Source organism: Pezoporus flaviventris, unplaced genomic scaffold (assembly GCF_033815535.1).
Source record: "Pezoporus flaviventris isolate CSIRO_AGI_PZ_B2104156 unplaced genomic scaffold, CSIRO_AGI_Pfla_v1 ptg000078l, whole genome shotgun sequence".
NCBI classification, from domain to species: domain Eukaryota; kingdom Metazoa; phylum Chordata; class Aves; order Psittaciformes; family Psittacidae; genus Pezoporus; species Pezoporus flaviventris.
The window spans coordinates 10,640,752-10,664,779 of NW_026892626.1; the positions used below are offsets into that span (position 1 = coordinate 10,640,752).

General features: G+C 42.0%; 2 protein-coding genes across 2 annotated transcripts in view; one reads left to right on the forward strand and one right to left on the reverse strand.

The window, feature by feature from the left end:
• Positions 1 to 9,329, forward strand: part of IQCK (IQ motif containing K) — a 49,113-nt gene extending 39,784 nt beyond the window's left edge. Inside the window, exon 9 of the mRNA XM_061473996.1 lies at positions 9,132 to 9,329. Within this exon, the coding sequence (XP_061329980.1) occupies positions 9,132 to 9,157 (26 nt within the window). The 3' untranslated portion in view covers positions 9,158 to 9,329. The remainder of the gene's footprint in view (positions 1 to 9,131) is intronic.
• Positions 573 to 17,269, reverse strand: GPRC5B (G protein-coupled receptor class C group 5 member B). The gene is made up of 4 exons (XM_061473994.1): positions 17,078 to 17,269; positions 10,179 to 11,192; positions 5,569 to 5,681; positions 573 to 4,213 (listed from the first exon to the last, which is right to left on the reverse strand). The coding sequence occupies exons 2-4, from the start codon at positions 11,182 to 11,184 to the stop codon at positions 4,169 to 4,171; spliced, it is 1,164 nt and encodes a 387-aa protein (XP_061329978.1). The 5' UTR covers positions 11,185 to 11,192; positions 17,078 to 17,269; the 3' UTR covers positions 573 to 4,168.
• Positions 17,270 to 24,028: the final 6,759 nt, after the last annotated feature.

Below are 24,028 nucleotides of genomic sequence, written 5' to 3' on the forward strand. Positions count from 1 at the left end.
TTTGTAATGAAAGGATGATAAATCATGGCTAGCCCCTAGCTGTTTCTGTGGTTCAACATGGATTTCTTCCATCACTTACGTGGACCTTGTCTTCAGTGTTATGCCAGTACCTGCCCTCATTATTTTCCTGGTTGGTGGTGCTGGTTGTTGCACCAGATCAGGAAAATCAAACCATTTAAGAAAAACTCTCAACCTGCATTCTTCAACCCCAGCTGTATGATCCTCGCCCCTCCTTTTCACAAGCACTAGCAATTGAGCCAGTACAGGAAACTGCTGAGCCAACTGGGAAGAAAAAAAATCCCTGCTCGTGTTAAGAGTTTGGCTGCTCAGCTCCTTGACTGGCTCCCTGTGGGTCTGATAGGTGCCAGAGCTAAGGGTAAGTATGGGAATGTGGCCAGAGGTGGAGGAATGTGGCCCTAGCCTCTGAGAGCCAGTCTCCTTCAGTTTAACTTAGTTTATATTGCAGAATTGCACTCACGGTAGCACACACAGGATGGTGCTATCTGTAGCACCATTAGTTTACTGTAATAGAAACATTTCAGGCAGATTTTAGCACCAAGTTAACACAAGCATTGTAAGTAAATAGTAAAGCCTTTATTCTCGTTAAGAACAGCATTTTGAAAATAAAACATTTGCCCATGCTTTACAACCTTTGTAGTTTTGTATGCTTATGTACAGTCATCATGTTACACATTGATTGTCTTGAAAATCCTTTAAAGATGTATTTAATAAGATACCAGTATGCAACAATCAGCGGAAAAAAGGGCACGTTATAAAACACACATTAATATATTTAATAAATATATATTATCTATCAAAAATGAGCTTCAGCTCTCATCAATTAATAAAAAGCACCTGATTTGTAATCCTGTAAGTTGGTAGAATAGTCCAATTGTTTTATTATAAAAGCTACAATGCTCCCTTTTGCGTGGCCTTTGGTTAGAACCCAAGGCATCAAGCTTGAACAAAGCCAACCAAGATGCCTCCATTTAGACTAAAACCAGAAACATCTAATTCTATAGTAGTTTGTGTACCTTGTTACTATAAACAACTGTATGTACTGAGAGTCTTCTTTTTAAAATACTACATATTTTCTGGCAAATGTCAAGCTCCCTCAACTCATCTGAAAGCAGACAGGATCTCTAAAATACAGCTTTGACCTTTTTTCCAGCCACTGATCAAAACCCAGTTGTTCTAAATCTTGTATTGGTAGTAGTAGTTTTATCAGATGTTTTATGGTTTCATTTTCCTGCATGTGAATATCATGAGCACATAACCATCAAGGGAGAACATAGTAGCTTCTATAGTATAAAAGCTAATTATAATTAACTGAACTGTGAAAGGCTTGTGCTTACTTACTTATTATGTTGTTCACAGATGCTCTACATTCTAGGTAACTTTCATAAAAGGCAAAAGTAAATACTGTAACAAAAATACAAGTTAACATAAAGGTGCCTTTCTTCAATTACAGTTTTATTTGGGGCATTTTTACATCACAGACTAGTAACTTACAAAAAAAGTTGCTTATTACTAATTGCATGAAATTGGAAAATAAAGACCCTCCTAATCTATTGCCACACCTTCACCACCACAAATTAAACCCAATCCTGCTAACTTTTAATTTTATGAACAGTCCACATGACTAACCCAATGAGACTAGCCATGGGAGCTTGTAGGATCTGGCCATATCTTTGTACAGGCCTCAAATGCCAAACAACTTTGTCAGAGCAGGACTGGGAACTCTATCAAATCAGTCACATCTAGGAAAATAAAAAAATGTTTAAAATAAATATATGTTGTACAATTTTGTCCAAGGTCTATAAAAATGTGCATTGTAATTCATTAATCTTGGTTGTAGCATAATAAACTCTTGAAAAGAAAGCTGTCCTACCATTTATGCCATGGTCATCTTATATGTTTTTACCATAGAGTTTTATGAGCGTGTTTGGGGGGGGGGGGGGTGTTAATTGTTTTTTAAAAGCAAATTTCTGCAGGCAAGTGATGGTAATAGATTTTTTGTTGTTCCAAATGATGCATCTTCTGGGTAACTATTATTATTTTAAATACTATCTTATTTGATCAAAGTTTTGCTTAAAGCAAGCAAAATGTATTTCTAAGTCACTGGATAGCATGCAATATCCACCCCTACCCTACTTGGTTGCTAAGGCTATCTAGTTACTTACAAAATAAAACAAGCAATCCCAAAACCAAGCACATGCTTCGTCTGCCTCGAGGCGAGAAGGGCAGGGGGGAGTTAACATACTCCTTTACTCATGTATGACAGAAAAACATTGCTTCTAGAACAGAAAGGCTTTGAAATAAAACACCATAAGATGATCATGGCAAGAATGGCAATATGTATTTTTTTCTCTCTCTATATATATACATCTATATCTGTGTGCAACACTTAGGGACTGGTCTAGCAGCCTCTGTACCTGTATGTAGACCTACTGGTATTGATGGGACTACTGGTGGGAGTACAAGTCTGCAGGACTAGGTTCCTAATTCAGTAGAAATGGAGGTACGTGAAGAATCAGGAAGACTCTTGAAAAATAAAAAGCTTGTCTTTCTTTTGCAGTATACAGCAAGTAACTTCTGTCTGTGAAGCTACCAAGTTATTCAGTTATTTGTACATTATATTTGTTTTAGTTTGAAAATATATGTATTTATTACAGCATATGCAAAGTTTAATTGTTACACGTTTCCTATGCCCTCAAGTAAAAACAATTAGCTTTTAGTATCAAGGAAAGCTAGGGTTAACATTGGCCAAACAGTGAGGATACAATGATGTTTTTAACGTCCGATATGCATTAAATGTTAAATAAAGGAATGATTGCTTAAACATAATGAAAACCATGGCACAAACAATGGGCAATGGGAACCTTTTAAATAACCTAGAAAAAGCAAAGAAAAAGCTTTGAGAAAGTCTGCCTTCTATCAACCCAAAAAGGTGGAGGGAAGGAGGAAGAGTAGGGAAGAAACCACATTAAAAAAAAAAAACAAAAAACACAAAAACAACAACAAACCACCTCCAGCATGGAGATTCTATTAGCTAGGCACTAAAATGCACAACCACATTGAAATGCACAAACAGCTGCAGTCAAGGGGACTACTCATACGAACAGGGATTAGAAAGGAAGGTCTTGACCCTATCTGTTGCTGAGTTTCTCCTGAAAGGTGGTCAGTGCTTCTTAGCTGCCACTGCTGTCCTGCTTGGCACCATCAGCACCCAGAACAGGCTGGCTTGGACAGTACAGTGGGTTGCCTTTAATCCACCATCACAATGAACTCCTCCTGGAAAACTTGAGTCACACATTCTCTCCCCAGCTAAGTCTTTGCAAGAGTACATCCTTCCATAGTTTTGCTTCATGGCTTCGTCTGTAGGAGACGTGAGAACGTGCAGCTCTTTCCTTGCACCCAGGATTGAGGCTGGAATAACCGGGAATCTGTCCCATGTGGTCAAGGAGAGCTGCCTCTGTGCTGGACCTATGCTTTTTCTCTCTGCCTCAAGAAGCTCCATTAACTTGCTTGAAACATACATAGACCTTTCATCCCTCCAGAACTGCATTTCCTACACCAGCTTTTTAAAGAGTATCAGCCCACAATGTAATGGTAATTTAGTTGCCACAGAGTGACAGTGCTTATCTACACACGATGTTACGTGACTGTACAGTACAGCTAGATAATGAAGCAAACAAGATACTTCTCATGATGTCTGAAATGAGGGGAAAAGGAGCAAAATGGAAAGAAATCCGGCATGTTTTCATGCTGTGGTGGCAATCTCTTGTGGCAACATGAACTAAGTTTAGGTGAGAGGAGGGTATCTTGCAAGCAACTGGCAACCAGCAAAAGCAGGCTTGCCTCACACACTAGTTACAGACAAGAGAATATCGTACATTTCAGAATACAATATCCCTCTCTTCCAATTTCAGGTGTGCCTACTGCTATTTTAAATTAGATTCAGCTTCAGTTTTCCAATTTTGTTTCTGCAATTATCTTATTAGTTCAATAGTGTTCACATTTAGACAAAATCCTCTGTAGGATTTCGAAAGATCCTGGATGGTTTGTTGCTTTGTTCTGGTACTGTTATGGATTCCTCCCTCAAATACACATTGCCAGGGAACAACATCTGCAATAAGGATTTTTACTCTCTACAGCCTACAGCCTTTCACCAGAGGTGTCGTCCAGTGTAACTTGGCGGAGCAGTTGGTATCTGGAAATAAGGATAATAAACCCATAACTGAGAGGTCTAGTCTGTTAAAAAATCAGTGTTACCATGCTACATGTACATGACAGCTTTCCAGACTGTGGTTCCACAGCAAAGGGATACAAACTCATCTTACACCCATACAGAGCATTCACGTCTCTGTAAAAACCATGACTATATGCACACATTAATCTCTCATTTTACTATCTCCGTTAACCTTTGTGTCCACCACAAAACAAACAAAAACCCAACCCAAAAAGAAATCCTCCAGCTTCTCAGCCTTTTCCCTGAGCTGCATAGTCTGGTATCAGAAAACATAGGCATAGATGAATCCAAGCATCAGGAGGATGCTATTCATTACTGACAGCAAAACACCAGTCTTTTCATTTTATTTAAGTTGATATGTTTCCCACTGTCTTACAGGAGAATCCTTCTATCTAGTCCCTCTTGTTCACTAAAATCAGCCAAAAGAGACCTGCAATCAGTTCACATTATTCGGTTTGAAACGTAGAGGCTGAGTTATGGAATCAGCTCATGATTCAAAATAAAGCAAACCCAATTCATATGAGTATAAACTGGATCATGGGTAGATTTTTAAGAAGCATGTAGATATGCATGAAAAATATGGGGATGAAAATTCTTCTTTTTCAACAGTATGTCTGCTATATGAAATGTCTGCAAGTATAAATTACACATCATGGGGAAAACATTTAGAAAGTCTGGCATCAGATCACTAAGCCATTCTTACAACCACCAGGCTACAGAAAAACAGGTCTATCAAAGAATGGCATGCCAAACTATTGTCTAAGAAAGGAAAATCAATGCTATTAAAATGTTCTGTTTGTCTTTTATTAATCTCTTTTCCAGAGATATACACCTCTGTAACTTCCTTACAAAGAATTACATATATTTTACAAGAAAATGGAAGATAGGTGAAAGACCAGCACTATCTGCAACAGTGATTCTTATTTAAAGTAATGTACTGGCCTGTAAACATCTGTGTGACTCACATCATCTTGAGAAAAAAACCAGGTTAGAAATTGTGTCACTTAACAGTTATGTTAAATACCTTAACACAGATTTAATTTGAAAGGGCTATTGAACATACAGTCTCAAAGAACTTGGTTCACTCAAGCTACACTGCAAAATGTGAATGGCCAAGTAAAGAAATGCAAAATACTTAGTAATTACATCTTTTCTAGAGGGAAGGGAAGCATTACATGCATACTTGCTGCCACAGGTTTCACATGAAGGTTTCCCCCCTGCTGTGAATAAGCTTAAATCAGGTTTTTAGTTAGCAGTGGTTGTATATGTCAGTGCATATCAAGGATTTCTTAAATCATCATATTTTTGATACTTACAGTCCCACCATTTAGCACAACTGCCATCTCAGTTGGCTGATAAACATTGCTTCTAAAAGGAGCACTGGGTCGGCTTCCCAAACTGCCGTTTCGAAATCCTGCTGTTCTTAGTGCTGTGTTTAGAAAAAAAGAGATAGTTCTTAGGAAACAATTAACGCTGTGCATTGCCTTTGAAATCATTAAGTGTCTTGCTTCCAGTTTAGTGATAGGAAACTCTGCCACCAATTTTAACTTCTGTGCTATACCAGTTTTCACATTGCTTTTCAACAGCTGTTTTTCTTACATTGTTGGGGACGGATCTCAGAAGAATCAGTTTTACATAAATTGTTTGTTGTGGAACTGGAAAAAGTCTATTGGAAGCAAATTGTTGAAGTTTGCTTCATCTCATTTCAATACGAGTTAAATGCTTTAAGTACGAAACCTTTGATGTATCTTGCACAGTGTATTTTGCAAAGCACTTACTGTATTGGTCTGGATACGGTGGGGTTAAGTAAAATGATCTTACATTTTGCTTTCTATCGAATTCAGAGGACAGGGATCCAAAACATTGCTCGAGCCAGTAAGCATGCTCGCAACCCCCATGAGCATTACTTCAGCATGACTAGCATATAAGGATTTTCCAGATGTTTCAGATTATATTTACTCTGAGAAACTAGAAACATGAAGCAAGTACTGCTTTTGAATAGCTTAAACATGGCGAAGGACTGAAGCAAAAGAGAAGATACTGATTGTCCTTCTGAATGTTTATACCAGAAATACACGAGCCTCTCCATTAATTTGAGCTCAAGTTTGGATTCAAAATGTAGATTCTGAATGAGAGAGATGCATAGCTAGGGATGTGCTTCTTTCTCTCTAAATCAGTCCAGGGACTAGCACATACAAACTCTCTTTTTACTTCAGGGTAAATAATGGCTTCACTGAACTCAGATGTGGCCAGGGAACAGAGCGCGTCTATCCATGTGACTTGTGTGGTTACAATGGGCAATACTCATCTGTGAGCTGGTAAATAGAAACACCCCTAGTTCAGGCACCTGGGGCAAGAATTTCTCTTACATTTAATTCAAATGGCAGTTCTACACTCTGGTTGAAATCATGAATGAGCTGAAGTTTACAAGAATTTCAATACAGGGTTTAATGAAGCCAGGACTTAATATAGTTGCACTCTGTGGAACAAGATTTAAATGGATCCTGCTGCCATATGTTCTTATCTATCCACTGCCAGTCCTCTCTTTGGGGGTTGTGCACCGAGATGAGCAGCGCTATTGATTTAGGACAGAAATGTAGAAATCCAGCCCTGCAAATGCTCAGTTGTTGACTTCAGATGCACACAGACCCTCACTCTCTCTACAGTTTGAAATTAGATACTGTTGCAAAACACTGGGAGAATAATGGATAGAAATGCCTAAACTAGAATTATTATTTTTTATTTTACATTTAACCATCTTGGGGTCAGTAGCAGTCTTTCTTTGCAGTTTGGATTCATATTGTGTATTAAACACAAATGGTTGCACTGGTATTTGCTAGTACACATTAAAAAAAAAAATCTCTTTATAATGCATACCGTCATTAAAATATTTACACAAAATTTCCATGGTCATTTCAGAGTTAAAGAGCCAGTAAATTCAATTCCATATTGCTAAATTTTCCTTCCCTATTCCTGCAATAAGTCTAAAATTCTTTAAACATCAGAATTGGAGACAAAGCTTATGGACAAATTATACATTGTGGATTTTTTTCTTTCTTCATACCAGTTTTACCATTTTTCCTTGTACTTTTTCCATTACTATTGAATGCATCTACTTACATAGAGTACGTATAGGTAAGAAGAAAAAATAGTGCCAAGAAGATTTGAGCGAGTGTCGTGTCAAAGTTTCCTTTTAACACATATATTTTGTTAACTTTGGGTTTAGGCATTGGCTCCAAGCGTGACTTGCAGTGCTAGAAGTTATTAAATGAAATTCAGTGAGTACCAGAGCTGCTTTGGCTTGGGTTTCCTGACAGCTGTAGCATTCTGCATTGCACATCCAGATTTGTCATATATAAGGCAAATTCTCTTTGCCTTACAGAAGCTGTCCTATTGATGTTTGTTTCTGGTGTGTTGCACTTCCAGTTGCTTTTTTCCAGGGTTTCTAAATACTTGACTAACACTTTTACAAGACACTGGTATGAAAAGAACTCTTTTAAGTAGGTATTTCAACTTCTCTATCATGAATATTAAAATCCCAGATCATGTGTTGTTGAAATGATGTTTCAATAACTGACTTTAAAATAGTTTTGCTTTATAAATGCTTAATGATATTCCTGGAATATAGCAGCTCTTGTTATGTATAACTTGGAGCTAAGAAAGAGACTAGGAAAACACACGCTTGTTTGAGCCACAGTTTAAAGGTTGTTCAGATTCTTAAAATGCTGCTTAAAATATATTTTTTTTTCTTTAAGAAAGAAAAAAGGAAGCAAAATTACTAAACTTCTTTATGCAAGTATTAATGGAAATAACAAGAATTGAAAATACGTTTATTCAAGCATGTTTTCTGTTGCAACCTAACTACTTCTGGAAACAAATATTAGTCAGGGAACCAAGAGGTGTTTTCTGGTTATCATGTCTTCCACAATTTTACAACTAGTAGATCTTTCATTCTTAAACATCATTCTTCAGTATAACTGAAGCAAGTACCTTTCCTTTCATTTCCAAGCTCTTAATGATGAATTCTTTAATTGAGGTTAATTAAATGATAAAAATGAGAACATTCTCTACATACCTGCAGAGAGACAATTGCTAATAGATTCCAATTGCTTAGCCACTGACACCCATCAGTATAGTAATCTGACTTAAACTAACACTTCAGCAGCCATACTACAGGACTGGAATATTGCTACCTGTATTTACTTTAAGTCTCTACCATATTAGAAAGTTTTGACTCCAAACCCTGTTGTTGTAAGTCTGTAAAGAATCACTTTAGGAATAATAAATCTGTTTTGATTTATTAAAAATGTATGTATCCTTATCACACACGCCATAGGAATAGGAATGCATTTGTTATGAAAAATATTCATAATGGCATCAGATAAGAAAAATCTATTTTGTATTGTACTATGTAAGATTCAGATAGATTAAAAGAGAACATAAATTGCACTATAATAGACATGACAATGGTTTTATAGATATCATGCATCTATTCATCTCACTAAAGGACTTAATCACTGAATGATCAGATTAAAAAGGAGCTTCCAGCTCTTTTTTAAAGTCTATGCATGAATGGGAATAATACAGAGTGGAAGATCTGGTTTTGTTCTTAGATATGCTTTAGTCAGAAATAGCTCCACTGAAGCCATTGCAGTTACCCTACTGGGACATTAATGTGATAGGGAATAGAGGACGCTAAAAAAAAAAAAAAAAGGAAAAAAAAAAAAGGAAAAAAGAGTGCTTTTTCATCATGAAGCTGCTTCTGTGGCTCTGGAACATTTGGAATAAACAATCATTCTTTTATCCATGTGATTTTTCACTTGTTTTACCACTGCCCTTGGAATTATACTCACACAACTTAACTCCTTTCTGTTCAAAGCTTCTGTACTAGAAGGAGACCTTTAAAGTTCGTGTTAAACTAGAGGAAAAACGCCCTCCTGACCTGACATCGTGCCAGACAAGTGTGCTGTTTCCCTCCACATCTGGTCTACATCCAGAGGAAACATCAAACTCAGAGGAAATAAAAGATATGTAAAAATGAATAGGAAGGTGAAGTGCCTGGATAATGTGCCTTTTGGGGGCTGCCAAAGCAATGTGGGAACATTGCTGTAATACCACACTTCTCAATTAGAGTGAATAAAAAGCAGTGTGACTAGTAACAAAATCCTTTATCCAACTGTGGGACAGCACCAGACTGCGCCCTGCGCTACAGAAGACTGTTTGGCTCATGCTTCCCTAAGCTGCTCACATCAGCATCCCTGTGTATTTTCTCACATGGGTTAAGCATTTAGCAGTGGTTTGGATCTCTTAAGCAACCAGTTGTTGCTGGTCTTTCCATCAACCACTGAAAACCACTATCATTGCAAATTGTAACAATGGGTCATCAAACATGGCTCTATGTCACCAAACAGCAATGACAAGGAAAGTAACAACTACCTCAAAACCTCTATCTGTGCATATTCTGCTCAGACATTAAGAATAAATACTGTCTTTGACCTTGTCTATATGCCACTCTGCGTTTTTTACCCCCCCCCCCCCCCCCAAGTGTCACAAAGTGGCACTAAATTCCATTTTAATGGAAATACAATTAATAATAATTACTTTGTTGCTCAAGAGGCTGAGCATTTTGTAACAGAACACTTCATTTTTTTCTTGGGGTTTTGGAAACTATTTCATATTAAATGTTGTTAACTAATAATGACAACAAATATTATTTAAATGATTTTAAAATAGGGGCTATTTTTTTCCCCACAGTGGATTTTTATAGGCTTTCAGTTTTGGCTTTGCATTTGAAATTGTTCAGTTTTTCAATGAAAAACAACATGCAGAAGACTCATTTTAACCAAACATAAGTATTTTCTCTATTGCTTCCCCCCATTTTCTTGGCTACTACAGAAACATATAGTCCTCTATAGTAAATTCTTACCTGCATTATGTTCATCCATTGAAAAGGCTTTATTTTCCATGTAGCTCCGAGGAAGCTGTATATCTTCCTCAAAAGCAGTTTCACGCATCCTTGGCTGTGAAGTATCAAAATAATTGGGAGTGTTTTCCTGCTGTGATGGAAGGATGGTACAGTGAACCTCTGGGATGGCATGAAAAATAACAAACACCCAACCACTGGACACCAGTGCAATAGCAAGAGTGGGATCACTCCATTTGTCTCTTCTCTTTAGCTCAGCATTACCAAAGAGGTACATAGTCATCCAGGCTACCCAAATCAGAATGGAAAAAAAAAGTGTTATAATGAGGCATACTCCGTTTTTCTTCCATTTCTTAAACTTCCCACAGAGAGTGAAAAGAGAAAATCCCATGGTAAATACCATCAGGAACATAACGTAAATCAAAGCCATAGCAAAATCCATTGGTTCGTAGCTGCAGGCCAACTTGTTATCTCTGACAACTGTCAGTATTAACCACTCAGTTGCAATAATGACCTGAACGAGCATTAGGCAGATTGCCACACCAGCTAGATGCCAGCCAGATGGACTCTTCCCATGGCGAACTAGTCTACGAAGTCTCCAGGCTTGAGCTAGCAAGCACGAGAAGCACAAAGCAAAGATAACTCCCCATAGAAATCTTCGGGTAGAGCACACCATTTCATCTTCTTGTATGATGAAAGCAAACGTCAGCCCAAACAGTCCTAGAGTCCCAAAAAGAAAGAGGAAGTGCATTCCCAGGGGGCTCTTCTTCTCTTTGTCCTTGATGAAGGGCAGCCTCACCAGCAAAATCAGCATCAGCAGTAGCGTGGTCAGCACACCTGCCCCTGCAACTGCCTCCACCACTATTCCCCAGATGGCATCCAGGTCACACAGGTAAATATACTGAGGGAGAAGATCCAGTCCACATCCTCGAGATGTACTTGAGTTTTCAGAAGAGCCATAGCTGATCACGAAGAGGAGGAAGAACCCAATGGCTCGGTAGGTTTTCATTTTTCTGTCTGAGACAACAAAATAATTGTTTGCTTAGCTACAGTTCATTTTGGAGGATTTCACAGCAATTGGAAGCACAGCTTGTCTCAGTAGCCTGTGTTTACTGGGTTTTTGCAGCTGGCAATAGCCTACCCCGGGTCCCCTTTGCTGCCCTCCCAGAAAGCTGCTTTTGCCTGTTGTGCTCTGAATGCCAACTGAGTCATTACTGTGTTTGCACTGATTGAAAACAACACTTACAAACATTGCCCCTGCTAATATCCTAAAAGACAACCAGAGGAAATTCTGTATTCTGTTGCAAAATAATGTATTATCTAGAGTACATTACTGCTCAAAGTCAGGTGCTTAAAGCTTGTGTAAATTGCACTGGGCCTGGTGCAAGCATAAGTTGTACCAGAATTAGATAGTTTCAGTCACAGCCTTGCTCCTTTCACTGGAAAAAAGGCCAAGTCAAATCATTTCTTTTTTTTTTTTTTAAGGATAGAGTAGTCCCAGGAAAATAAACCTTGTGCTTTTTTGATAAAGGAAATTCTTGTTTTCATGCTCAGTCAATAGGTAGTTATTCACTCCTTTCATCCTCTTCCAAAGCCCAGGTATTAGATTGCATTTGCAAATGGGAATGGTTGGCTAGAGAAATCCCATCTTCTGTGACAATGGTGCACACATGCAGTGTCATGAATCAAGTAATCAAAAATGAATGACTCATTGTGCTTCTTAGCACGTCTAAAGCCATTCAAAGGAAACAAACAACAAAAAACAGAGCATCACCTTCCCTGATCCAGAGAGCAAACAATGGCGAACTCTCTAGGAACACAATGTATCCCACTCAACTGCGAAGACCAAAAGCCTGAACGAATCCCAATTTAGTTTTAGGAAGAACATGGGTTAAGTGCTTTAAAAGGATATATGTTATGGCACTTGTTTTTATGAAGCAAAGCATGGCAAATGAGACTATTAAAAATGTAACCTTTACACGAGCAATCTGTCCCAGCAATAGTTGCCCTATAAGGGCAGTCTGAAGTAACAACTCATGCACCAGACATGAAACCTGACGCTGTTAACCTTCACTTGCACAGTTAGTGCTGCAGGTTCCAGCAGGATTATGTGCATTGATGTGAGCAACATGCCTAGGTGAAAATGTTCAGAGTTTAACTTCCATATGCATGGTATGACCATGCAGAAGAAAAGCACCATATACACTAGCAGTAATGTTAGTCAGTGGCTCATGTGATGTGTTTTCGACACGGAGCGAGAAGCAGAGAAACTGTTGGTACCTCTTTTGTAAGTTAGACAAACAGCCCTAAGTGATTGCACATCTAAAGATGTTTCAGAAGTCAGAAATATATTTAATGAAAATGTCAAAAACTTAACGAGAATTGAAAGCGGTTTAAAGTAACAATGCAATGTTGTTGTGTTGAACACCATCAGTCATAACCAACACAAAACCTGTTTATGTAGAGTAGCCAAAACCTTACAGAGTCTCTTGCAGCTCTGAACTAGAGGTTTTCTTCCTGTGCATTACAGTTCTGTAATGACCAAGGTTACATCTTGGGGATCCCAGTCTTCAAACAGATGTTCATTCCCCTTTCACAGTACAATGACCAATGGCTATTCTGGCTTCTGCCAGGAGATGCATGATGGAAATTACAGTTTCCTATTAGAGACACCAAGACAGCAAATGTACTGATATAAATGCATAACGACTTTATGGTTTTCATTCATACAGCAGACAAAAAGAGTATTAGCAAATACTTCATCTCAGAAGTAGAAACTGTAACAAATAAGGTAATCTGGGATTAGACAAGCAGGAAAAGGGTAATTGATGATCTGTGCCTGCCCATAGAAATTACAGTATCCTTGCACTGTGGAAAGAGCCGCAGTGTTCTAATGATGCAATGACCTGCAGCTAATGACTAATGATTATTTTTTTTAATACCTAGCTGTTATTTTCTTTATGGGGAATTGGTAGAATATTTACTTGTTTGTATCTTGTATGTGTAACAGGCTTCTCAATGACTCTGTCACCACACTCATGTTAAAAATACTGACTTTACAGACAGAAAACTAATCATCAGTGAAATGTATTCATTTTGGTATTGAGTATGGTTACACTCAATAAATCTCCTTGCCCTGTGAGTACATAATTAACTAGAAGGAAATTCTGAAGGCGATTTTACTATTCCTTCTGTGCGCAGGCAGTTCCTGCTCCAACTAGTGCATTCACTCTTTAGAATACCCAAAATGTCCCAGAAAGCGTGAAACGGTAAGTACCTGCTGACACAAAGAGAGGAAATCCACCAGGACCTACTAAGGCAATGCTGTGAACCACTGGTACCAATTTCAAGACGGGATCATGTGGAAAATCACTCAAAATTCATTCTAGATGCTGCCCCAAACTGAAAACAATAAACAGCCCTTAAGTGAGGATTATGTTAATTTTCCACTACCCTATCAATTACAAACTATGATATGCATGCACTAAACCAGTTTCAATACTAGCTTTGTTTATTAGCTATCCTCCAAAGACCTGCGGGGTAATGAATTAACTGGAAGTATGTCCAGTTCTAAGATATTTTCCAGTTTCCTGGTTACTTTATTCATGTCATGTAACCCTCATGTGATTGAGCTATTCTAGGACAGTCTGTTTCCATGGAGATTGTGCTGCATGGGTAAGCAGTCATATTGTCAGCCCATCATTTGTTTCCTCTTCCTATTTGGAAGTGTTTGGGAGAGGGGGAGGGAGGGTTAATGAATTTTAGTATTTCCCCTGCCATGAAGAAGTAGTTTCTTTTGGAAATGGGGAATTAATCCGTGACAAAATATTAAGAATTCAAAATACATGGTCAGAAATGCAGAGACGTTCAACTCCAGAGTTTTCCCAAGTTACTTCCATTTGTGAAATTACTTTTGGGAGAACTGATGGAGATCAACAGTGATTCTCTTAGAAAGCTCCTAGTTAGCTGTAGTACTGACCACAAAGTCCTTAGGACTGCTAACTTATACTTCCTTATACTGCCAGGTATTCTTGGCCTGAAATTGTATTCCTACCAAGTAAGTCTTGCTAAACACTAGATCCTATCCACACCAAAGCTTGCAAGCCTAAAAATCTCCAAACAAGGAATCTTTTCCTCACCACTGCTATCAACAGAGCCATGTTTACAACCTGTTTACTATTTATTTCTGCCTGATTAGGTAAAGACTGGCAGCGTTAATAACCAAACCCAAATCCTCTGTCTAGCACTGGTACTCAGCATTGACCCAGAGAGTCGTATGAACAAGGGAAAACACTGCATTACAACATGCAAGTTTGGCAAGGGAATGCCACTACTTCAGCAGAAGCCATAGATTCAATAATTTAAGGGGGAAATAGAAAGTCTTTTCATCAGAAAAGTTGTTTTGGAAAAATACTTTGAGATTTTTATTAAAATAGTGTCTTCCTCAAGTTGGTGCCGGGGTAGAACTGCAGAGTCCTGTGTGTCTCAAGATTTTGTAGTAAAATCCTCTGTCTGCACACTACCACCAACAGTTACCTAAATCAGCAACTGTAGAGGAGTAGTATTTTTACCTCTGTATCTACATTAGCTCTGCAATGTTATGCAACCTGACGGTAGTAACAACAGCACTCTATTAGGCTGACACTTCACTTATATTACCGGACAGCTACAGCAACAGTAACACAGCAATGTCACAGATTTCTAGCATAGGTACCATAAGTGACATTGATATATCCCCACATAGCTGAATGGAACTGTTCATACAGGAAGAAATCAGCTTGAGATTTATTTTTGTTTCCCCAAAATCCATCTCCAAAATTGTATTTCATGAAAACTATTAAGCCAATATACCCAAACCCAGACCAATCACAAGCACATCAAATGAACCAATAACCCTCACACACTTCAGGCAAAAGCAGCAAACAATTTGCAGGACAGCTTCCAAATCCAGTCCCCAGTTTTTGATTCACAATCTTCTCTCTGTTTTCAACAGAGTGAAGTCCTCTATGTTAACTGGTGTAGAATCACTACAGAAATTGCAGGCACAAAGCTGCCCCAGCGGGTTTAAAGTACAATTACAAGCAACTAAGCACAAACGAAGAATCTCACAGCTGTCATCAAAAAGTTGTCATGGTTAAAAATCAATGAGGCTTTCAATAGTCAAAGTCTTCCAACTGCAAATATCATCTGGTCAAAAAGATGCTGTTCGAGAATATATAGAAAGAATAAATCTGTAATAATGCAAAGATTTGAGGTTAGGCTATTCATGGTTAGATGTATTATTTGTTCCCCTTTTTTGAGTCTTCATGTTAATCAACTGATACAGGAAGATGCCTCCAAGCACCGAGAAGAATAACAGCCTAGTAAATAAAAGTGATAGTAGCACAAATAGTAACCTGCTTTGCCACACATAGGCAGAAGACTGGTTCACTGTACAATTTCTGACAGAAAACCACCCCCACCACGAAGTGTTGTGGAGAGCCACTAGTGAGGAGGAATTAATCACAGCACGGATCTCTGCCAGCTCCTTTTGATCAGATCTGAAGAACAAGCTTCAGGACTGATAACAGAGCAGCAGCGCCAAGCCGAGCTCAGACTACTCAAGAGATGTACTTCCAGAATAATAATTAATAGTGCAATTATGCTTTGTATGCAAAAATACAGCAGAGGTTGAGACATCCCCTGCATTAGAATAATACACATCATGCTGTGTACAGCCTCACGGTCACAGAAAGCAAGACCCCACTCCAAAAGGACATGTACAAAAAGCACTGCTTTCACTTACAAATACTTTGCAATTCTGAATATAATATGATCTTTCTAATGTTCTAGGTGCTCACAATGTTCTTAAGTCAGATTCTGTACATCACCCGTGCCCAGATACTTCTGACCATAATGCCTAATGTTCTTTATACTACTGGTAGCAATCAGTGATAATAATAAATGTTCTTCTTTGCTAATTCTCAGACTGTTTCTGTTCATGTCACAGCCTCACGACAGATGGATTTCCTTCACTTTGTTTCTTTTGATGCAGTGAGAGAACACCTGGTAAGTAGCATGCATATCACCGAGCAGTAGTAGTCTTAGAGCGATGATAACCAGCCTAGGTGTTTAGGTTCAGCACGCAGGAAATCCTGTTAGCCTCGGGATAAACATTAGGCCAGGTGTAAACAAAGGGTTCACCTAAGTGCTAAATCTTATCGCTGCCCGGCTTCGGGGAGCGCTAATACAGACGCAGGGCGTTTTACTCACTGGAGAGAAAACCGCTGAGGCTGGGCAGCCCTTCTGCGGGTCTCACTGTCCCCGGCCCGGGACCGACCACCGGCGGCGAGCGGCCACCGGGAGGTTCTGCCCTCGGCCCGGCCCCGCTGCCCTTGGGCGCCCGCCGGGAAGCGTTCTGTTGAACCGCGACACGGTGCCCGGCTTGGCTGCAGCTACCCCCGGGCGCGGAAGGGCGCGGGTGCGGAGCCCGGCAGCCCCGTCCTCCCCGGTGTCCCCTTAATCCGCCTGCAACCTCCTCCTCCTCCTCCCGTGCGAGCGCAGCCCGCTCCAGCCTCCTCTCTTTTGTCCCTTCGCTCATTTCCCTCTTGGATTTCTTTTCCCAGTCTTTCCTTCCCCCGCCTGTCCCTGCTCTCTTTCCCCATCCTGTCTTCGAACTCCTCTCCCCTCCTCGCCGGCCTGCCGTACTCCCCTCCGCGGGGCGCAGCCCCTGCTACAAACCCCCCGCCCTGCCCTATATCCCTCCTAATCCCTCCCTGGACTCCCACATCCAGCCTGTTGTCTGCTTGCGGCCACCGGGCCAATTCCGCGGGCAGCGCACGAAGCGGAGTAGGGCGAGGGCTCCACTACGCCCCGGGGACAGCCCCGCGGCCGGGGGCCGGTCCTCCCGCACGCTCACTCACCTGCTGGCTGTTGCAGCTCTGTCCGCCAGCCCGCCGCAAGTCACATCCCGGCACCGGCGGCGGGGAGCGAGCGTAGCGCCGAGCCCCCCCGCGGCGGCGGCGGCTCATGGAGCGCCTGGCGCCGGTGCGCAGCGAGCAGAGCGGTGCGGTTCCGTGCGTTACCGTACGGTGCGCTGCCTTCCGCGCTCTGCGCCCGCCGCCCCGCCGCGATACGGTCCCGCGGCCAGCCCCCTCCCACCGCCCCGCCCTGCCCCGCCTCGGCTCGGCTCTGCTCGGCACGGAAAGGCACGGCACGGTGCCGCCGGTTGGACTGAAGGGTCAGTGCACCCCTCCTGGCACCCAGCGGTCCCGGCTGCACGGGGTGCCTGCACCGCCGGGAGGGGACACCCGGGCAGTGCGGGTGTGCTCACACACACACACACACACACACACACACACAGACAGACAGACACGCAGACACACACAGACACACACAGACACACACACACCCTGCGTGTGCAGCATGGCACGCGTACACCTCTGTGAGTGCAGAGTGGCACAGGTCTGATTGCAGCTCTACCTGCTCCTGCAAGGTGACGGGAAGGCAGGACACAGGACAGTGAGCAGGCACGGAATCAGGCAGGCATTCCTGTGTGCAGGCAGCGTGCATTGGGAAATCACCTCCCAGGGCTGCTGCGTGTGCACACCTCACCATCTCGGGGACTTCAGGGGTGAGAGGATTTGCAGCCCTGTGACAATTGGAGATTTGCAATGGGCTGGATGCGTTCACTAAATGTACTTCCAATGCACATTGTCCAACCTGCCCTGGACAGCAGCTCAGTGCTGGGAAGAGGAAAATGAGAAGTGCCTCTTTATCGTGCAAGTGACATTTTACAGTCTGCTTAGGCAGCAGAACACAGGAGCAGGCCTGTGAGTGCATGAGGCCCTGAAAAGGCAATGCTGGGATCTGTTTGGTGTCTGCCTCCCACCTCCCAGCATGTAGCTCATCTCCAGCTTTCCAGCTTCTCCACAGTTCAACTCTTGAGACAGATGTAACCCTTCTGCCCAGGACATGGTTTCCTAGAAACTCTGTAAAGAGTCAGTTGGGGAAGGGAAGGACCATCAGCTTCAGTGTGTGATGTTCCTGAGCAGCAAAACTTTTTTGCCTTTTCAAGTCATTCGAGTATGTTTGTGAGACACATCAGAGACTGGCAGCCACATTGCACTGTGCATCCACGGTTTTATGTTAAAGAGCTAATGAGAAACTGGGCAGCTACAGCTGACATGGTGTTATCAGCAGTCAGGACTGATGCCTGTCCATCCTGAGAGCGGGCAGCATGCTGCTTTTCTCACCAGGCTTCATAGAACCATAGACTGGTTTGGGTCAGAAGAGACCTTAAAGCTCATTTAGTTCCAACCCCGTGCTGCAGGCAAGGACACCTTCCACTAGAGCAGGTTGTCCAAGCCCCATCCAACCTGGCCTTGAACACTGCCAGGGATGGGGCAGCCACAGCTTCTCTGGGAAACCTGTGCCAGGGCCTCACCACCCTCACAGGGAGGAATTTCTTCCTTATATCTAAACTAAATCTCCCCTCTTCCAGTTTAAAGCCATTCCCCCTTGTCCTGTCTCTACATGCCCTTATAAACAGCCCCTCTCCAGATTTCTTGCCTGCCCCTTTAGATACTAGGCTTCAGTATCCAGAGCCTTCCAAAGGCAGACGTCTGCTTGAAAACATCCATTCTCCAGCACAAAAGATCTGCAACCTTTAAACAGACTCATTCTAACATGCGTGGGCTTGTTTAGATGTCACTTATTATGCCTTGGGGGGTTACCTGAACTTCTCAGTATGGCTGGCACAGAGTAAATCGGATGGTGTGTTGGGCTGTAATTGCCAGTGTTCAGGCAGGGCAGTGGGGAGAGAACAGCTGAGGCAGAGGCAGGATTTCACATTTCTGCCCTTTTCTCTTCCAATTTCTCTGCCTTGCTGATTCTGGATTTTAGTCATTGGCTTTATTTGAGCCACACGTAAGCGATAATATCCTGCCCTTGCATCAGTCGATACCTACATGCTATTCAAAGTAAAAGGGGGCAATCTGACAGAAACTGAGGTGGTGAGAGGTGAGGCAGCTGCTAACTGCCCAAGGTCACTCAGCGGTCTGGCAGGAGAGTGAAAATACTGATTCACCAGATCAGTCTGTACTCCCCTTCAGCTTGGGAGCCTGAGCCAAGCACCCAAATACTACAGTAACAAGCAAAGACTTTTTTGTGTCTTAATAAACACACAGAGTTCTCTGTACCATGCTGGATGCAGAGAGGTAGACCAAGGGGGAGGATGAATCACAAGAATTCATGTGCTGAAGGTCTTGGCCCGCTCACAAGGGAGCAATGTACTCAGCCCCTCAGCAAATGCAAATCTTGGTCATTGTTCCTTTCTTCCTGTGTGTCTCTCACACAGCCCCTGGTACAGTAAAGGAAGCAGCCTCTCCTGTTTGCCTTTCAGTGACAGAAGCAAATGTCCCTCTCAACTATTACAGGCCGATTGCTACCAAATAAGGCTGATTTCTGTCCTGCCGAAGCAGCTTTTATCATTAGCTATCATGAAAGTGCATAGCGGACAGAATCATCAAGGACATTGTAGAAGAACTTTGTAGAGTAGCTGGACTAAATGACAGCTGCCCTCGCTTTAAATTCATTAGCAGTTAACTTTGACAATATGCTCTGAAAGTACACTTTTAGTCAGGGGAAAGGTGTTTCCACCACTCAGCCACTAGCTCGCCAGCAACTTCAGCATTACCTTGCCTCAAGAGAGCTGGAGGGAGGATGGAGTAGGTGCTATGACCTGTGTGGACTGTGCGAATTCCCTGATCTCACATGGTGCCCCCAGCTCCTACAGTGCTTCCCAGGACCCTCTGGCAGCTGCAGGCAGCAACTGCCTCCGGGTCACCAGGGCTTGGAGGAGACTGGGGAAGGGCCAAGGTGTGCAGGACCAAAGTAAGGGTGACATTTAGACAGCTCTGCTTATGAGATGCAACACTTCCCAGAGCTGATGACTTAAAAGATGTAAGCTCACTGCTTTTGTTCATCTCTGAAATAGCGAAGAGTACAAATGTTATCTCTGTCTTTATTTTAGACTGGGCATATAACATTCTCAGCTTTAAAAACCCTCCACGTTTCAGTAATTTTATTCTTCCTGTTGCCTACAACTCACATTTAGTCATTGAACAGAATTTTACTGCTTTTTTCATTATTTGGTTTCCTGCTTTTGCCAATAGGTGAACAAAGAATCTGTGATGCTACATGTCGTGAAGTTTTCTCTTCTACATCAGTGCTCCTAGCAGGATTTCATCATAGCAAAGAGCTGTGCTGTTACAGCAGCACTGAGTGGATAGCACCGACCCATTAACAAGTACCAAATCCACATTGCCACAGACTCTCATTCTCATTTCAGACTTTTTTCTGTGTCCCAACCTGGGATAAAGGCAATTTCTGTCTTCTGTTCCCCTTTTCCCCTCCAGGAAGACAGGAGGCTGTCATGCTTACTGCAGGAGCAGGCAGAAAAGCTGTCACACAGTATTTCACCATCAGCTTTCCTACTGCATGGCAGGTTCTGCAGAACCTTTTCTCTTGGTAGAGGGAGTTTGTGGCTCCTGCCATCATGGAACTGTGCTTGTGCCAGTGCAGTTTAAACAGAATATTTCATTAAGGGATCGGTGTAGGCACATGGAAATGACAATGATCATTAAGTCTGCATTACTGTTGTTTGCATTTGGAAACATGTAGAGGCCCTGAGCAGAGACAGGGCTGCTGGATGCGAGCTGGAGCCAGCCCTCCTGCGTGCAGTGCAGTTGGTAAAGCAGTTTGTTCAGCAGCCTCTGAAGTAATACCCCGTGACAAACCATGTGCCTTAATCCCAGAGTGACCAGGCTGTGCTATCACTTCCTAGATGTTCAGACGCTGCAATAGTGAACATGACAGAAGAGAATAAAGAGATATCGGATGAACTGCACACCCAACCAATGGTGTGTGGTTGACTGACACCATTTCTGATCCCCAAGCAGAGGTACTTTTCATTACATAAATCCCTGCAGTGTGATTAGTTTGCCTAATACTTGCCCTGCTTTTCCTCAGGGCAGGATACAAATCCTGATGCTCCCATTGGTTGGCAGCACCAAGGCACCGATGAGATTTGTGTGACCACTGCAAGACGATTTCTCTGGTTGCTCCTTGCACTGCCAAAGGCAGTGTGCTCTCCACAGTGCTCCTTTAAGTGGGTCTGAGTAGCCAAATGTAGTTGGTGAGGAGAAGGGGAGGAGGAGAAATGAAAGAAAGAAAGAGTCTTGAAATCGACACAAAACAAAAGATGGATGGCAGGAAGGAGATGGATGCATGGGGGAGAGAGAAAAAAAACAATTATTGAAACACTAAGGAGAGATGTCAGCCAGAAGAACTTATAACCATAACACAAAAGAAAGGTGCTTTCAGGATGGATAGTGTGGGTGAACAACCATAGTATCAGATGTTACATCCAAGTTCAAATCCAAGTTACACCTGTTTTTCAACTTGGATTAGACAAACCAAGGTAAGGTATAGCACTGTGCCTGCTAATAACTCTTTGACTGTTTGGTAATAAATACAATCTGTCCTGCAGGTCACCCTGTTACGTGCCATGGCATATGCCCTATGGAGAGGCAATGACTCTCCTCTGCTTATCAGTCATTCTCTCAGCACCAGGACAAGAAAGTAGCAATGCAGGCACAATTTACAATGCAGTCAATGTGATATTAATTTGTTTTCTCAACACATTTCTTTATCGCACTAGTAATGCATAAATGCTTACTTTAAACTGCAGAGAAACATGGACAAGTTTTAAGATCTAGTGCATCTGGTCAAATTTGACTAAAACACAATTTGAATCAAAATGGTCTGTGACACCAGGCATATGTGATTAAAATTCTTATGGTTGGGAATTAGCACACCTTCAAATGCTCATTTCACAAGGAAACCTCTGGAAAGAGATATTTAAATCAGCATACCTCTGACTTATTGAATTAATGTTATGCACTCTCTGAGGCTCTAGCTAGCTAGATACCTCTCAAACCAGACAAACCATTTCAATTTTACAAGTTTATACTTGACCTTTCCTCAGGCAAAGTACCAGTTAGGGCAAATGATTCATGGCATAAGAACATCTCCTTAGAGCTGCATGTGTTTGGGAGGTAGTGACCCCAGGCAAGACTGGCAGTTTCTGCTTGAGAACCTGGAGCTTCTATCTAGTGAGCAGCTGTAGGTGGTAGTGGGTGCAGTGAGGTTTCTTGTAGTGACAGCTCGGCAGTAGGGAATAACATGAAGAGGTTGTGGAGTAGAAAACCTCCTTCTACCCACTATGGGTTCTCATTTTTCCCTTCAATCACACATCCTGGTTCGGACTCATCCACTCAAGCAGATCTTGTATTTCTTTAGATGTTAAACAAGACGCAGCCATTTCTCTAAGTAACAAGTGTGTGTCTAAATGAACGAATAAATGTTTTCTTACCTTTTGCTGCAAAGGTTATCTTGGTCATCACAACCAGGTGTGCTGTAAGCACATGCTTGTGTTCACAGACTGTGGTTGTGCCCTGAGCCCTGTCTAGGGCTGCTGGAAGGAAGATGTTGCCATCACTAAAACCACAGAGATTTTCTACATCCTGTTCCCTCATCAAAATATTACAAGTATCATCGAGTGTAACTGTGCCAGGCTTGAATGCACTTGTGTTTCCAATGGGCTAGATTTGTAAGTGCCTTTATTTATATCTGCTAGTTTCACATCTGCAATGGGATCTCAAGGTTTTTTAATGAATGCTGCGAAGGGTTGTGCTGGTACCTCTCGATTGTTAGTGCCCTCATCTGCAGTATCTCCTCCGGGGGGTAGGGAAAAACCCTCAGGAACTTTTGCTGCCTTCCTCTTTATTGGCATGTTCGGTGAGAAGTATTACCCGCTGTTGAGGACTGTGTATCTAAAACCAAATAAATCACATTTACATCCCGGCAGAACACCGAACAAACCCCCTTTGTGAGCTGTCCGGGCCTTTCTGTTGCGGAGACTGTCACCTGCTGGCCACCGAGCAGCTCACCAGCAGCTCGGAACAAAGTCTGATGAGTTAAATATCCAGCTTTGCCTTTAGAAATTACACCACGAAGATGTTCCTGGCTTGTCTTAACTCTAAACAGGGCAGTAGTTCTGTAAATGGAGGTGGATCGGGAATCCAGAAATCTTCCTCATTTATCAAATCAAATATCCAGATTTCATGGTGTTTCAATGCAAAAGTAACCGGGGTCTCATCACAGTGAAGATGTGGAATAAAATGCTAGTTTAAGTAAACATAATGACAGCAAAATAACCCATAACCAACACTCAAAGGAAAGAAAAAGAAGAAGGACCAGCTGTTCTATTTGTGGTGGATTTTCATCACATTGTACCATGGATACAAGATGACTTTAAGAAAGGGCCTCATCTTAGTATTGACCAGCAGAGCTCAACAGGAATCAAAGGAGCCTTTACAGAAGATCTACTCTACAGCTTTTATAGGAAAGGAGAAGAATTGCTCTAAAAACCTCTTTTAGCCCTGTCCTTCTCCTTGTCCTGCCCTCACATCTGTTGTCACTGCTAGCTCATTTTCTGCCAGTCTGTGGGCCAGAATCTCAACTGTTATAAATAAGAGTGAGTCTGAATTCATTGCTACAATACAGCACTGCAGGATGGTTTATTCTCTCTGTCTCAAGGAGTGTCCCCCTCCTTCCCCCGATTCCTCCCCAGACCTGAAAGCAGGTTAACACACTGCTGAAATGCACTGTTCAGCTGGTAGTTTTTCTGTTTAAGACACAGAAATGAGTTGCTGAGCTGAGCAACAGGTGCCCAACTGCACAACTTCATCTTTACTGGTTATTGCAATAGAGCATCACTCCATAGCTCTTCCTAAAAATCTGTATTTTCT

Excerpts from the sequence above, each read along its gene's own strand:
- GPRC5B (XM_061473994.1), bottom strand. The coding sequence starts at position 11,184 with ATGAAAACCTACCGAGCCATTGGGTTCTTCCTCCTCTTCGTGATCAGC. Across the intron at positions 5,682-10,178 it reads AATGGATGAACATAATGCAG|CACTAAGAACAGCAGGATTT; the intron begins GTAAGAATTTAC and ends TTCTAAACACAG. Across the intron at positions 4,214-5,568 it reads TTGTGCTAAATGGTGGGACT|ATACCAACTGCTCCGCCAAG; the intron begins GTAAGTATCAAA and ends CCTTATTTCCAG.